General features: G+C 39.6%; 1 protein-coding gene across 6 annotated transcripts in view; it reads left to right on the top strand.

The window, feature by feature from the left end:
* Positions 1-13,887, top strand: part of CYRIB (CYFIP related Rac1 interactor B) — a 100,611-nt gene extending 86,724 nt beyond the window's left edge. For all 6 annotated transcript variants that reach the window (XM_064442090.1, XM_064442088.1, XM_064442094.1 and 3 more), the window contains 9 exons: positions 3,212-3,333; positions 5,043-5,148; positions 6,182-6,318; positions 6,972-7,049; positions 7,146-7,262; positions 8,264-8,343; positions 9,523-9,649; positions 10,464-10,534; positions 13,088-13,887. In XM_064442090.1, the coding sequence (XP_064298160.1) occupies positions 3,212-3,333; positions 5,043-5,148; positions 6,182-6,318; positions 6,972-7,049; positions 7,146-7,262; positions 8,264-8,343; positions 9,523-9,649; positions 10,464-10,534; positions 13,088-13,151 (902 nt within the window). In that variant the 3' untranslated portion in view covers positions 13,152-13,887. The remainder of the gene's footprint in view (positions 1-3,211; positions 3,334-5,042; positions 5,149-6,181; positions 6,319-6,971; positions 7,050-7,145; positions 7,263-8,263; positions 8,344-9,522; positions 9,650-10,463; positions 10,535-13,087) is intronic.
* Positions 13,888-16,390: the final 2,503 nt, after the last annotated feature.

The raw sequence follows: 16,390 nt of genomic DNA on the forward strand, positions 1-16,390 counted from the left end.
TTCTCTCCCTACTGGTTCTGTAGGCTAGCCAAATATTTTTTTAATAGTCACTAAATGCATGTGTTCCCCGCATGCAATGTGTTGTTGTACTTCCATAGCATTTAGTTCACATAACAGCGTTTGTATATTGTTTCAAGTCTACTCTTTTGTCTTTAATATGTTATCGTGTGAGCTTTCTGAACTCTAAATGTATATTGCATCTAGTGTAGTAATGTTTTGATTAAATTTAAAATTACTTAAAGCTGAACTCCTCATTTACTTGAGGGACCTCAGTCTTGACTTCTCTTACTATTGGATTAAAAAGGGGAAAGTTGCCCTGAATAACCGGGGGTCAGCTCCTTTGGCAACAATATCAAACCTCAGAACGTTGCCATGAGCTGTGCTGTGCTTTACTGCATTTGTTCTTTCTAATGGAAAATGTTGCCGGATAAAGGCAAAGCCTTGTCATAGAGTTGTAGCAGGAATTTACATCCATGGAAGGGGAAGGGGGGAAAACCCCTGAAATTGTATGCCTCCTACCTCCTCCTGTTTGGACGCCTAGCATTGCTGGTTGCTTTCCCTTAGCTGTCAAGACTAACTCCAGAAGCACAACTTCCTTTCCTGCTCTGTCCACTCCACACTGAGGAAAATGAGTTCCACAATTAGTGATTCTCAAGTGAAAGTCCTGTAGCTTGAGCCCTCAGGTACATACTGATATGTGGGAACGCTGCCTCCATATGCTCAGGATTACAGTAGTGCTTAGAGGAGGAACCTTCCCCTCTTTCTTCATCTATGACGGACTTTCAGAATACAATGCTCTAACCTGCACAGAGAAGCAAATAAACCAATTGTTCTGAGTCAGCCGGCACTAGGGCCTGAAGATTTTCTATATTCTGCCTTATAAATCTATCTTCATACATCTTAAATGTATTGTGAACTGAACATAAAAGAATTTAGGTTTACTTCTTAAATTTGAGCTCTTTTCTAGGTGCAGAAGAATTACAGATGGGACTCAACTTAGGTGGGACAAATCAGGTTTACAGCTTTCTTCTGTTGCAGGGGACTAGGTGCACCAAAATTAAATAATACCAAAAGAAATAATCCAGTGCCTACTGGACTTCAAAACGTGTATTTATAAGCTTCTTTTAATCACAACAAACAAGAAAAAAACCACCACCCCAATAAATTAAGTATAAACCATTCTTTTAGGTTTCCTGGAACATTTTAGGGAAATGAAATAAAGTACTTGGCTGATTACATCCTAAATGAAACACACCAACAGAGGTGTTGAAGGTGTTGACTTGCGTAGCCAGCTGTTCAGTGAACACCAGTTAGTTTTTATCTAGAAGACTAGTTTAATTTCTAAACTTGGAAGGTCATAGTACTACCTCTGTTCTGCTTGTTGGTAGGTTTCAAAATGAGGAGGTGGAGTTCTCGTGGGCCCTTCTGCTGTACACACATCTACACCCCCCCCACCCCCCCCACTGAAAAATGAACTCTCCTTACTAGAAAGGGCAACGAAAAATGGCATGAAAAATTGAACAGGCAAGAGATGTGCTCAGTGCGAGACGATCCAAGTGACAAGTCTTGATTGCATTATTTAACACCACAATCTGGAATGCTACAGAACTTCGTGTTTTAGTCTGTATTTCACTACAGCATTTCATGTTTGTGCATGAACTGCTGCCAGTCAACTGGTGCTTACCTGTCTGCTCTTTTCCCTCATTTTTTTTGTCTTCATTTCTTACAGCAGTCTTCAGCAGCTTTCAAAATTATAAATGTGACCTTTGTGATGATCTGAAAAGCACTGGCCGCTTTTACTTGATGCCTAATCAATGTGGTGCTCTTATACTTTTTTTTGTTTTAAAAGGAGTGACCAGCTTTTTTTACCTGTGCTAATTCTTGATTCTCAAAATATCCCAGTTAAACTGTTGCAAGGTCTATATATAGGCATATTTGCTAATAATGCCCGCTCTCTAGGCAGTAAACCATAAAAATAAGAAGTATTATGCAAAAATGACAGGAAAATCCAGACAGGCAATGCATGTGAAACTTATGTTATTTTCTTTCTAATGTAAGTATATAACTAACTTCCATCACTGTTAGTGGGAGTTAGACATATGGGTCATGGAAAAGCCACTTTGAAAAAGACGTTTTCCAGACCCTTTAAACGGCATAAAATCATGAAGAGCTATTGTCCATAGATAGCTTTTGTTTGTCCCTATAAAAGAGAATCTATTGTTAATACCCTGAATTTTGGTATTGGAAAACCTGGATTAAAATATCCTGGTATTTATTTCATAACATATTTTGCCCATGTAAACAGAGAAGTGGGTTGGTTTTTTTGTGAGAGCTTCAGTAACTTTTTTTTTGTGTATCAATCGAAAAGGAACTAGCCTTATGGCTTAGCTTCCATCAGATTTTTAAAAGAAAACTTGATGTCATATCAGGTAAACCAGGTCTGAGGTACCTGCACTAGGTGATTAAATGTCAAAGCCCTTTGTTGATTTCTCTCAAAACATACTTCTTATTGAATGCCATTTCTTTAAATGTGTATGTGTTGCTTCTTTGAAATGATGATCAAATATACTTTTGCAAAGTCTTTAGCTAATTATAGAAACACTGGGAGATGGCATATGTCATTGAAGAGGGAGGAGGGGAAAAGGGCAAGTTTACACTAGATCTTTTTGTTCTCAGCTCTAGTTTTGCAATTAGTGCAATAAAGAATATGTTTTGAGAATTAAATATGCTTAAAAGTAAAAGATACAGTTTTTCTCCCAACCATTAAAAGGAGAGGCAGGGAAGATGGAAAATAATCTGTTGCAGTGTTTCTAGATAACCATAGACATGAACACCTCCTGTAGTATCTGTAGTGAGTGGTGTCTCTTGAGTGCTTATCTAAGTCTCTTCCATTAAGCTTGTACTGCACTCTAAGGTGAGATTGATACAATAGTCATAAAGACAACTTGTCAGGATTTCTTCTCCTAAACCAACTTTAAATAAGAAGGATAGATTCCAGGTGGATTTTTGGGATGTTAAATGAAGCTAAAACACTACTAAACTGAATACAATTACTCACTTGGAGTTCCTTTACATTGTAGTAGCTCTTCAGAGAATGAAAATTCTTGATGAGTTGCTGCATGAAGAATTTGTCCCATAGGTGATGGTGTGCCTATTGAATTCCATATTGTTGTTAAAAATATATATATATTTAATATGTTCTGCTGTTTAGATGCCCAACCTACAGAATCTGAAAAGGAAATTTATAATCAGGTGAATGTAGTGTTAAAGGATGCAGAAGGAATACTGGAAGACTTGCAGTCATATAGAGGAGCTGGCCATGAAATACGAGAGGTGAGCTAGAGCGTTATGATTGCACACAACCTGTGGTTGTTCATTGTCTGACCCTAACCAAACACTGCTGGATTTTAACTTTGCTTGCAGGAGCTGTTTTGGCAGAGCATGTTGTCTATTAAAATTGCTGTCTTGAATTTCTGCTCTGGAATGTTCCTTTTTAACAGTGAAACAGATGTCGCTTGTTTCAATAATATTAATGCACATATGTAACAGCAAATGATGCTTCTCAAACTTTATATGGAATTGTTGTTACTGATTTTTTTCTTTGTATTCCCATGTAAGCTCTTCTTGAGTTAGTGGCGAATGTGGAAGGAGCCTGGCGTGACTACAATGCAGTATTGACTAGTGTCAACATCTTTTTATATGCTAGTTGGAGAAGTCTGATGTGTGGTAATGCTAACACAAAAGACATCCCATTGTCAATCCCCTTTAATTGGCTTTTATTTACTAAAGTAGATGTTTGGAACAGAAGCAAAGTTTCTTTACAGCGCGTCACTCCATTTTTCCTTTACCTTTAAGAAAGGGTTGAATAAATACTCTCTCAACCCCTTCCCTTCTTCTTCAGATGCAGTAATGGGGTTACTTTGCTTCTCAGGTGAGGAGTTATTGTGATGTACTCCTAAGAAATCCTAGAAAGCAGGAGGAGTGTCTGCTCACTGTAGATGAATTTGGGGTATTCAGAGCCATTCAGCTTTAAAGTACCCTGAGTTTTTATTCAGTGTCTATTGGATTCATAAGGTAGGTTTGAGGACGGTGACTGTGTCACACCAGATCCTTAGGAGGGGAGATAACTTACTTGTTCCCTCAAGGAAGGAGCATGTTCAGGGAGAGGCTGTAGGATCTGACAGGAATGTGTGTCTCGGCAACGAAGCCTGCAGCTCCCATGGAGAAGGAAGAGAGACACTCCTGAGAGATAGACAGACATCGCAGGAGGGAAGCTTCCTAGGGGCCAGAGAGGAGTGTGCTGCAACTCACGGCCCAGGGTTGACTGAAACAGGTCAAGGAATCAAGCAGTGGACTGTGAAGATGCAGCAGGAGAGTTATGAGCATTTTTATTTCTGTTTTCTTAGGAATTTTCCATTGATAACTAGTCTAGTTTCTATCTTAAAAACGTGGAGAGACTGAATTTAAGTCTTTATCTGTCTGGGAAGCTTACTGTAAAGACAAAAGGTCTATGCATATATACCTCAAAGCTGTAGTATACACCATGTCTTGGTGGTGCTTTATGTTGTTGATTTTGCTTAAACGTTCCTACTGTAATATTTAGCCTGAATTTCACAGCAAATTTGACTTTTTTTTCTTGGCAAATTCAGAAATTGATGATAAATAGCAACATTAGAATGAGGCTTTGATCACTAAACTTTTTTTGCTTGGAGGCACCCCAGTAAAGTTGTTGATTTTAATTAACGAGATCTGGTTATGTAAATTTTCCTATTTGAGTAACTGTATTTTAAAAATTTCTTTATACTCTCCAAGTTGTATTCATGTTCAGAATGCTTATTTTCAACAGAAATATTTAGAGCTTTTTGGAACAGACATGGGTTAGTACAGGCTTGTCTCTCAACTGGAAACTTCTCAGTAGGTAGAATTTTTAATTACTAGCTCCTCAAACAGATGTCTTGCAGAGATTTTTTTTTTTTGGTCAGTAGTGTATCAGTTATGCTTAATCTAAGCATACTATTTTCCTCTTTTTTATCTAATTTAAGGCAATACAGCATCCCAATGATGAGAAGCTGCAAGAGAAGGCATGGGGTGCAGTTGTTCCACTAGTAGGCAAACTAAAGAAATTCTATGAATTTTCTCAAAGACTAGGTAAGTGGAATGTTATTAGCTTGGGGAGTGTCTTCGTTAATCAGTACATTTGGCATATTCAGATGTGATCACATCTGGGTCAACCCCTTGTTAGTAGATAAAAGCTCATAACGCATAGATTCCTTCCATACACTGGACTGGATCTTATTTATATCTGCATACTACCTTCTTGCTTCAGTGGATACCTGAGAGGAGAGAGGGAACAGGAGCATACTTGTCGTCTTTCTCCAACTCTTTAACTCTGGAAAGCACTAACAAGCTGATTGTTTTGAAAATTAGTAGACTAATTCATTGGGAATTAATTCTGTTAATGTTTCTGATACCAAGACTAATTAAAAGCCACTGTGTTATTCCCCCGCAAACACCAGAAATAATTTGGTCTGTGGAAATGCCTGATCTTGGTTCATGCAGGTGCAATACTTAAGATGGCAGCCCTTCATGCCTCTTACAAAACCAACCTGACTGTTGTTGTGTCTAAGCTGATAAAACCTATTAGACTTGGTTTGTTTTTTCACAAACTATCTGTTGCTATGTCACTTCTACACAGTTATTAGCATATCTCATGAAAAAACGAGCTCAAAAAATTGAATATTTTTGCAGGCAAATTCTGCTTTTTTAAAGAGGTGAGGTATCTCAAGAAGATAGGCAGAAAGTTGGATTATAAGTTTATCTTAAATAAAACATGACTTTTGCTGATAAGCATGTACCTCTTGAATTCTGTGTTACCTTAAAGGCTGCCGTCCGCTAATACAGGTTATTGAAATACGTTTTACGCAAATGTTGCAGACAGCTTGAATAAAACTTGTCAAGAAGCTTTTTCGTGGCTGTCAGTGCTGATTAGACCTAGTCTTTACAGTAGTTTGTAAGTAAGTACAGTAACAGTAGCACATAGAAGCAATTCATCAAGGCCCTTTATTAACCCATGTATTTAGGCAGATGTATGTTTAAAGCCTAGCATGCAGAATATCTAGTCAGTAGAGAGAGAAGAAGCAGGTGCAGTTGTATATTGCAAAGCGCTCTCCTCTCATTTAAGAGGCAGGATTGCGAGGTCTGTTGGGAGCCCTGACAAGCACTCCATATTCACCAACGCAGCACCTGGAGCGAGAGCAGGCTCTTGCTAAGCAGTTTGCAGAAATTCTTCACTTTACACTCCGGTTTGATGAGCTCAAGGTAAGAACTGGTTGTAATTTTGTAAGCACAAAGGTTAGCAAAAAGAAAAACAAGTCTATTTACTGAAGCAGTCTGGATTGTGTTCCGTTCTGGAGTAGAGCATGCAGTAGATACTGAAGTAGCTACTATGTTCGGCTTCTTTGCGTGACCTAGAGTTAGGTTAAACTGGAAGGCAGATGAAATACCATACTGGCTTTAGGCAGTTGTTATATTTCAGTTCATATTAATCATGTTTCTTCACCTGAATTTGGCATACCTCTTGGGATAATGCTGCTGCTGCTTTTCGTATGTGCACACCCATAGTCCAGTTATTTTCTTGCTAATGTGCAAAGAACTAGCTGAGATGATACTAATTTGCTGGTCTGATCCTTGGAGTCAAAACTAGCAAATCCTTTTCTTTTTTCCAACTTACTAATTTCAAACTCCACTTTAGGAGACTACTTCTTTTCTTGTTCTTGTTAGAACTTGTTCTGAAAAATCTGAGAATTTAATCAGAAAGCTTTATGTTGTACATATTGCTTCCAAACATGTCACGGGCCTTTTAACTTCAGAAGGGTGAATATTTTCTTGTTCTTAGTATTACGTTTTATGAAAACTTGTTGTCGTATTTTTCTGGACTTTGTCACAACTCTTTTGCTTCCATACCTGTATAGATGACAAATCCTGCTATACAGAATGACTTCAGCTACTATAGAAGAACTCTGAGCCGTATGAGGATTAACAATGTCCCAGTAGGTAACCCTTGGACGAGACGAAATGTAATCTTATACTACCACCTATCTTTTTCCTGTACAGAACAACATTCTTTTTTTCCTTCTGTTTTATAGGCAGAGGGAGAAAATGAAGTAAATAATGAGCTGGCAAACAGAATGTCTTTATTTTACGCTGAAGCAACGCCAATGTTGAAAACCTTAAGTGATGCTACAACGAAGTTTGTGTCAGAGGTAAGAGTACGGATTTATGGCTTGGATAGGGTACCTCAAAGCACTGCAGGGCCAGACATCGTTTTGGAACACAGAACTCTTCTACCAGGCTTAATCTGGCATCTAGAAATCAAACTTGTTTCTTAAGGCTCCAAAAAACATCAAGTATCTTTCTCAGATGCTGCAGAGGTTCGAGTAAGTTCAGCTGGCCACCTGGTGGATGTGTCGCAAAAAGTTAAGGGGTAGTATTACAACATTGGTAGCGATAACTTCAGGGCAGGAGGTGGGAGAGGCAGGTATGTTGCCTGCGTTTTGGTGGTGGTTAAGAGCAGAAACTTCAGGAAAACTGAAAGGGAAACAGCTTGATTCTCTGTGCCTGAAATAGGGAACAGAATTGGAATGTAGCTTCCTTTTCTCCTTCCCAAGACACTTCTGTTTCGCTGTGTAAAGTCAAGTATACTTATGTTACTGCAGAAGAGGGGAGGAACCTGAACTGGAAAAGTCTTCCAACACTTTGACACATCCCTATTTATCCTTAACTACCTAAATAAATATTAGTGGTAAAGTCACTAAAAGTATTGCGCTTGTCTTCTGATAACTGTGATGATTTTTGCCTTACATGCAAAGAATGCACAATATTTTGTAATAGAAAATAACTGTAATTACATGATTAATACAAAGATGCATTTGTCTTTTAATGTTTTTTCTTAAGTTCTGCTTTACACTTGAAATGCCTTGAAAAATGGCCTCTTATTTTACGTTTCTTTGAGATATTTGTCTGCAACAATTTTAAGTCTTACTGTTGCAGCAGACGCATGTATTTGGCTGTAGAAATGCCTGCTCTGTAAGTCGCTGATCTATTGTAACAGTTTTAAAAACCAGTGCGAGGCTACCCACCTTACTCCGGTTGTTGATGGTTTTAATTCCTTCATATTGCCATGCCAGTAGACCATTGATTTGGTTTAGGTTTTGTAGTATAATATTTCACAATAATTGAATTGGAAACTATTTCTCTTCTGCAGAATAAAAATTTACCGATAGAGAATACTACAGACTGCTTAAGCACCATGGCTAGCGTGTGCAGGGTCATGCTGGAAACCCCGTGAGTATCAACAGTGCTTGTATGGTGTATGAATCATCTCTGTATTTAAGACATGACTTGTGATGCATAAGGTAGAAGAACCATAGTTGGGGTAATTAGGAGCTATCGTGTTCTCTTTTTACCAACTTAGTTGTTTACCTTGACGTGAAACTAACTTGTCTCATTTTGCTGGCCATGCAAATCATGCGGTCTACTCTTCTGAACATATTAATATTTAAAAATAAAATGGCTATGAAAGCTAGACAACCTCTTGGCACTCTTTATAAATGGTTGTCTCATCTATAATGCAGGAAAATATACTATTGGAGCATGATTGCCTAGGGCCTCTTGAAAAGCGGGGTTATGGGCAGTGCGTTGGATGGTACCTCCTTGCAAGTTGCCTTGGCTGATGGCTGTTACAAAATTACAGCACCTCTGTCTGGGGAATTACGAGATGACTTTTAGGCATGAAGGCAGCCTGTCTACTGCAAACTTGAGAGGCACTGGGAGTATGAACAGAAAGTCAAACTAAACTTTGGGTTTTTTATCTGTTTCTTCTGGGTTCTAAATAGTTTCCCGTGGGTAAATTTACTTAGGCATGAGGTATGTCTTGTTTAAATAAGTTTCTGTCCAAATACTGCCATACATTTGTTTTGGAGGACATTAAGAGCTCCCAACATTTATATTCTTACCCTTCTTAGGAATGGTCTGTCCAATTCAAGAAAATAGTTAAACTGTATTCATTAAGCTTGCTTTGTGTTTTGCATTCCCCCCAGCCCCGAGTCAGTGTTTTGGGTTGCATGTGTATTAGAAGGTGGCAGGGGAAAAGCGTAAGAAGCGTTGAAAGCCAAGTTAGTATGTATTGGTTTAATTTTATTTTTTTCCCTGGTGGTGGGGATAAACCTATACCTGAAATGGCATCGCAGTGGGGCACTATTTTAGGCTTGAGAATCTTTGTTAATCTTCAGATGACTCTTTCTAAGCAGTGGTCGGACTTGTAGGCAGGTTATTGAAAGAAAAAAGGAAAACTCTCAGAAGTTTTTTGGGTTGGTGGGTTTTGGGGTTTTTTGTTTGGCTTCTTTGGGGTCTTTTTTTTCCTCTCAGGATTTATAGTAGGATTTTTCTCCTTAATCTTATTTTAGGGGTTACTAGTCTGTACTCTTGTATTTGATAGATAATAATCTGTGTTTTAAATTACAGCGAATATAGAAGCAGGTTTACAAACGAGGAAACAGTATCATTCTGTCTGAGGGTAATGGTGGGTGTCATCATACTCTATGACCACGTGCATCCAGTGGGCGCTTTTGCCAAAACTTCAAAAATTGATGTAAGTTTATTGTTATTAAATAATCTTTTGAGTATTTAAATTGCATGTAGGCTCCTTTTCTGTCCTCCAGGTTCTAGTAGCAGAGGTACTCTTTGGATTGATGCTAAATGGGTAGTGGTAGCTGTTAACAGACCATATACATAAGTAGTGAGAAATACAAATTAGGCTGTCAGACGCATAAATGGTCATTGTTAGGTCATGAAAAAATCTGTTTTGAATTCTATCAAAACAGTAGTGTCTTGAAATACTCAGAAACAGTGGTTGCATTGATAGATCCAAATCAGAATGACTGAAAATAACAGCAGCATCTGGCTTGTTTCTCACTATCTGGTCAAAAGCTAGGTTCACCATCCACCAGTCTTCATGTCTTTAACTTCCTGCTGTTGTTTGGTACAAAGTCTATAGAATACACGCTGTTACTGTATGCTGCTTCCTGGCTGTTTCAAATGGACTATTGCCCTATCATAGTAGCTACAGAGTTTGTCACCCTTTCACTGGCTGAATGTGATCATTCTTAATGGATTTATGATAAACAAAGATTTTTGTTTACAGTTTTTTTTTAAGGTCGATAACACAGAGTTTGACATCAGCTTGCATTGTCTAAAGATAAGCAGATTTTTAAGTAGCTAAGCCATTCTGTCGTAGGAAAATGTAATACTGAAAGCTTATTTCCTTACTAATATCAAGAAAATGTCTTTACGCTGCTGCAGTTTCTAAATACTTGTTTTGTTCTGACAAACTGAATATAAAACACTTCTGTAAACTTACAAGGTATTAGCATGAAAAAAAACTGTGTAATTTTCTTAACTCCTAGATGAAAGGATGCATCAAAGTTCTTAAAGACCAGCCTCCTAACAGTGTAGAAGGCCTTCTAAATGCTCTCAGGTACTCTTATTCTTTTATTTGAAATGTTTTAATGTGAATTTTCATAAGCTGTTCAGGGCATTTCCTTCAGCAGCAAAGTATTTAGTCAGTGTTACAGGTAAAGGGTGGATGTGGTTATTGCAGGCTTCTTTTCCAACGTGTCTTGAGACAGGGATGCAGGATGAAGCTACAGTGTTCTAAAATCTAGGTCGTAAACTTGCAGTTGTTCAGTCGAAGACAACTTTTTGCATATTTTATCTTCATGGAGGTTAAGAATGAGTCTGTAGAGGTAAGCGTGACAGAGTAGACTTTGTGCCTGAAGTTAAAACTGATGACAAGTATAACAGGTACTGAAAGCTCACTAGGAGTTAGCTGTGATCGCGTCTACTGACTGAACTACCGAAGCAGCAAACGAGCGGCTGCAGTACGCGCACTGTAACTTGCACCAGCTTACCAAGGAAATGGCTGGATTAGTTTGCACTGGTCATATCCTCAGCTCTGTGTGGTTTGACCATGGCTTAGTGATTTTATTATTACTAGTAGAACATATGAGTAGTTTCATGTGATTTTTATGTTTCACAGATAGCTTCAGACATGTAAGGCAGCTTTTTGATATGTAACTAGAAATTGTTCCTCTTTCATGAAGGATTTATAGGGAGGCGCTTAAGGCGAGAGTCTCAGTGGTTTTGCTGTAGGATAGACAAGAAGTTGCCACATTAATTGGAGGGGTAAAGAAAAACTAATAATTCTGTATAGAAACCTAAAACCTGCTAATTTGGGTCATAAAGCTAATATCTATATTCAGTAACATGTTCTTCATGTGGGTGTCCAGCATCAGAGGAGTGGCAAGAAGTGGCAAAATATGACAGGTAGCTGAAGGCTTCGCTCTTGTCCTTACCTGAAAAAGTATCATATTACTTTGGTAACAGCTAACTGTAACTGGGCACTGTTATTCATGCACCCCCTTTGAAATGTGGAAGCTTTGATTTGCCTTCCCTGAAAGCGTGCAGTTCTACTTTTTCTTACGCGTAGCAAAACTGCTTTAATTTCATTTGCCCTCTTTTTGTGTTAAGATGTGGTAAGAAGTGAAATCATGAGGTATTATAAGTGGTTTCACTTGCAAAGTTTTTTCAGACTATTAGCTAAAGAAAAAAAATAAAATCTGGGCTTAATTTGAGACTTCATGGGAGTATTTCCATGCCTAAACCGTTTCATTATTCAAATCTGAACATCCTGTACATGATCAGCGTTCAAGGTAGTGATGAGCAAAAACACAAGCTTCTAGAAGAAAACTGCTATATTAGCATTTATTTTCTAATTTATTGTGCTTGCAGCTGCAAATGGACACCGATCTAGACTGGTACCTCACGTCTCCCATCATGGTTGACACTATTAAAGTACATGGAAAGTGTAGCTCAGGTTCTCACTCCGTTGTGCATTATTTTGTGGTTAGTGTGGGTTGAGCCTGCGCTGTCGTGCTGACCTTGCACCACACCCACCCATTTCACGCATCCGTACTTTAACAGCCCTGGTTTCATACATCTGGTACTCGTCTGGGTAGGATATTTAACTCTTTTTAAAATCACATTTGGAATTGTTAGGAAGAGACGCAGAGGTGAGCTGCTGTGTGCGTGTGTGGTGAAAGCAGGTGCAAGATGATGTCATGAGAAATTAAGTCCAAATCTGTGTCTTTGATTCTGGAGGAGTGTTAGTTCTTGTGTTTTCTCAAGAGGATTTTGGAGGGACAGCAGCTGTTTATAATTTGGATTTCATGTAAAAACCGTGTTCAGCTTTTTCACATGGGCAAGAATACCAAGCGCAATAACTTTTCAGGATTATAGAAAACCTTCGGCCTCTTGTTTCTGGAAAGTATAAGTTACCAAAAAGGGCTGAAATCTATATTGATATTAATTTCCAAAACAAAAAGTCATTGTCTGTTCTTCTAGTGAACAATAAAACATCACTGCAGTTGTGAATAACACCAGAAGCGTGAATTAACATGTTAAATTATTGAATTAAGTTTTGTATTTGCTTTTAGATTACAGTTAGAGAAGGAAGATTAGGAAAACTAGTCACACAAAGAAGCCAGCATTTCTTAGTTTTAGCAGCGCAGTTGCTTAACTAAATAGGAAATCAGGCTGAAAAGCTATTAAATCCATTCTCATTGAGGGATCTTAGAAAGATTTGGTCACTGGAAGGTGTGAAGAAAAGTTTCTGAAGCTACGTTCTGTTTGAAGATGTTTCCTACGAACAAAGAACTCAGAGGTTGTCTTATCTATCTCGAGTGGTAACACGAGCTTCCTATGAAACGGCCTATGATCACGAAAGCCAGCATCCAGCTGAGGCTTATTTTTAAACCCCCTTGGCGAAGACTGATGGGTAATAGCATTTTCTGATCAGAATGTCAGAAAATCAGATTTGTGTGCCCGGTAACAGTGGGGTGGGTGGTGATCAGTGGCTGGGGGTTTTACTCTGGTGCAGTCGGGTTGGGCCGTGAACAGAGAAATAACGCATTAAGCCAAAGTAAAATGGTGTCTACGCTCTTCTCAACTTGCTTTTTATTTCTGTGTTTAGGTACACAACAAAGCATTTGAATGATGAGACTACCTCCAAGCAAATCAAATCCATGTTGCAATAACAGTTACCTGGAATTCGCTCCTGCTGTAGACAGACAGTATTCTGCAATGACTGAGATGCACAGAGTTTTTTGGTTTTTTTTTTAGTGATTGCAACTACTATCTCGTTCATTCTTGCTCTTTATTTTCTCTCTTCCTGTTTACCCTTTTTTAATCCTTTCTTGTTCTTCAGCAAGCTCAGACTTCTTTTCTGTGCCAAATCAATGAAAATTATCAATTCTGGAAAGTATTTCTACTTCTCAGAATAGCCATCCTAAGCGGCAGCTAATTATGCGTTGCATTTGGATTTCTCTGTACTAGGGAAAGATTTGTGACTTGAACTAAATATTTTTAAACTTGTGGGTTTTTTCTTTTTTTGAAAAACTAATATTTAATATTGCTTCTTCTGCATGGCGAGACTGCCTACTTCTGCTATTTAAAAATCCCTTGATGACTTCATTTTCTATTGCAGCTTATTTTCATGTGCAACCATGAGGAAACTAAAAGCAGATTTGTTTAAATTAACTGTGTTTGTACAAAATGGTACCCAACACAAACGTTTTTTTAAATGAGTAAAAACTGTTTTGTTTAAAAGTTACGTTTGCATTTTGACTCATTTTTGTAAGGATGTATGTTGTATGTTTAACCTTTAATAACTAACGTTAAACTGTGGTGTGTGCGTAGCAAAATTACGTATGCATGTTCATGTCAAATGATTGGCTGTGGATAAGATAATAAAATCAGCTTTCGTTTTTCTAAGTGTGGTTTGATTTACCAGTATTTTGAGTGAGATGTCTTCGTGCTCTTTGGATTTTTACAAAAAAAAAAAATAAATTTATAAATTTTATATAGTGAAAACTCTGCTGTTTCATTACCAGTACCCGCTAGTCTAATCCACTGATTTAAGCCTAGCTTGGTTCAGGGCTCGGGCTCTCCACTCTGTGCTGCCTCCCTGTCCCCAGAAATACTGTTCAGACAGGGTCTGGGGGAAGAACTGCTTGTGCAATCCGTGTAGATCCCAGGAGGCGTCGCTGAAGTACCTGCATTTTGGCTGCCCACGTTGATGTCTCGGTACAGTCACCAGAAAGCATGTTCCAGATTAGGCGTCAGTGTGGCTCGTTCCGTGCCAGTGGTGGGGAGACTAACTTCCCTCGCTCTGTGCTGGTGTCTGTTCTCATGGATCTAGCTATTTTGAACTGTGTGTAACATCTCAATAATCTTACCATGCTAAATAACGTTTCCTGTTTGGGTAGCAATTTATCACAACAAATGTTAAGCTTTGAGAGGTTGGTGAAGAAAAATAAGCTTTTTTGGGAGGGGAGGAATTGTTGGAGAAAACAAGAATTGGGAATGGCTAGAAAGAATCTCTCTGGGAAATGGCACGCTTTACATCGATGGGCGAACATTAGCGCACCTTGTGTGTGGAGCTGTTGTGATTATGCCCAAAATGAGTTGTCAGTGTTCTGGAAAGGGGATTTGAAACCTGCAGACAAGAGTGAACACCCTCAGCTTTATCTGCTGGACAGATAGTATTTCGTAACTTAACATGTGGCACGCTAGCTCCAAATACAGTGTAGCAGTGGCCGTGCTGGATTTCTTCTGGGCGCCCCTTCTACACCATCAGGAAAGAGTCTCCTTTTTATCTTTTGATTGTTTGTTTTTGGAAATACGAGATCTGCAAAATTTTAAGTCATGACGCTTGAGGAAGAGCCCAGAGGAGGAGGTAGGAGTGTGTATTGCTGGTACCTGCACATCCTCCGCTGTCAGGCAGGGTAATGCTTCTTTCTTCTTTCCAGCCAAAGATGCTTAGCAGAGCCCCCTGCTATGGACAAAGCAAACCACGGGCTGTGCTGGCCACAGGAATGAAATACTCCTGCTCCGACACGATACTGCTCTGTAGTGCTTTAGGCGGCATCACAGACGAATCCAGCTGAGAAAGGGCAAAACTTGATTTGTGGGGTTTTGGGGGATTTTGTGTGTTTTGTTTTAAAGAAAGAAAAAAACTTTCCCAGAATTGTATGAGTGTTACAAACTGTATGCAACCAACCATTCTGCGTGTATCTGAAAGGGTATCTGTGCTCGTGAGGGCATTACCCCAGGGAAAAATCATTTCATCTCAGCCTTTTTACTGTGAATACAGTTGTTGAATAATAATCACAGGAGGGGCAAATCATATAACACTGGAGAGGAGTATTTTGGAAATAAAGCTTTCTAGAGGAAACCCAATTTACAGATAAGTTGTTCTTAAAACCTATTAAGTATTTGACAGTTTTTATTTTGGCTCTCATTAGAAAACACATGAAACAGTAAATGCGGCCCAGGTGCTGTTGTGGGAGAACAAGCCATACAGCAGACGCCTGCCTGCCTGCCTCAAAGGCTACTGCCTAAAACGGCACAGAACTTGTTCTGCACAGCTCTTCCTTTCTGCTGCCCTGCCAAGATCTTTCCCTTTAAACGTCGTTGTTCTTGCGGTCTGAGAATAATTGGAGCTTTCCTTTCTTTCCTCCGGCATTTGTGTTCTGCAGTGCCTCTGTGTACGCAGCTGGGAAAGGAGATGAGAGCTGGCTTGCAGCGCTGCGGGCCAGCCTCCCTGCTCATGAGCTTTCCAAGAGAAGAAACCGGGCCTTCCAGTGCATCAGGCATCAGCTGTTCACGTTCTTGAACTGGGACTGCTGCATGCTCGCTGCTGCAGCAGCTTTGGTGCTTGTTCCTCGCAAAACCACTCTTCAATCATCTTCTCTGTTTTCTAATTCTGCTGTTGTCTCTGGTACTGGGCAGAAGAGCAGCTGGCAGGCTCAGCGCCGCGTTGGCCGCGAAAGAGCTTTTATAGCTTTTACGTAACTGGGGGGAAAACTGCTCACTTTGCATGGCACCGCCCTGGTGTCTGTGATAGCCTAGAGTCTGGGGGTACCGGGCTGCGTGGGACTCGATGGTTGAGCTAAACGCTCTGCTTAAATTAGCCGTTCTCCCTGTGCCGTGAGTGGGTGTAACCACCCTGTAGCTGTCGTGGGTGGAAGGTCGTCTTGTGATGCAGTGACTTGGAGTGTAAATGCTACTGCTGCTTTCTTATGGGCCTCAAATAGCGGGCACAAGCGTGTCTGGGGGAAATGTGTCCGCAAGGGCTTGCGCGATGCTTGTCGCCGTTCGTAGGCAGTGACGGGGCTGGGTGGCTTCGCTCCTGATTGCAGGGCTAATCGTGTGCGCCACCCCGCAAGCCCTGGGGTTTTTCTGCAGTTCCTTAGTAGCAGCCTGCTTATATGAT

The sequence above is a fragment of the Phalacrocorax carbo genome, chromosome 2 (genome assembly GCF_963921805.1).
Source record: "Phalacrocorax carbo chromosome 2, bPhaCar2.1, whole genome shotgun sequence".
Lineage (NCBI taxonomy): Eukaryota > Metazoa > Chordata > Aves > Suliformes > Phalacrocoracidae > Phalacrocorax > Phalacrocorax carbo.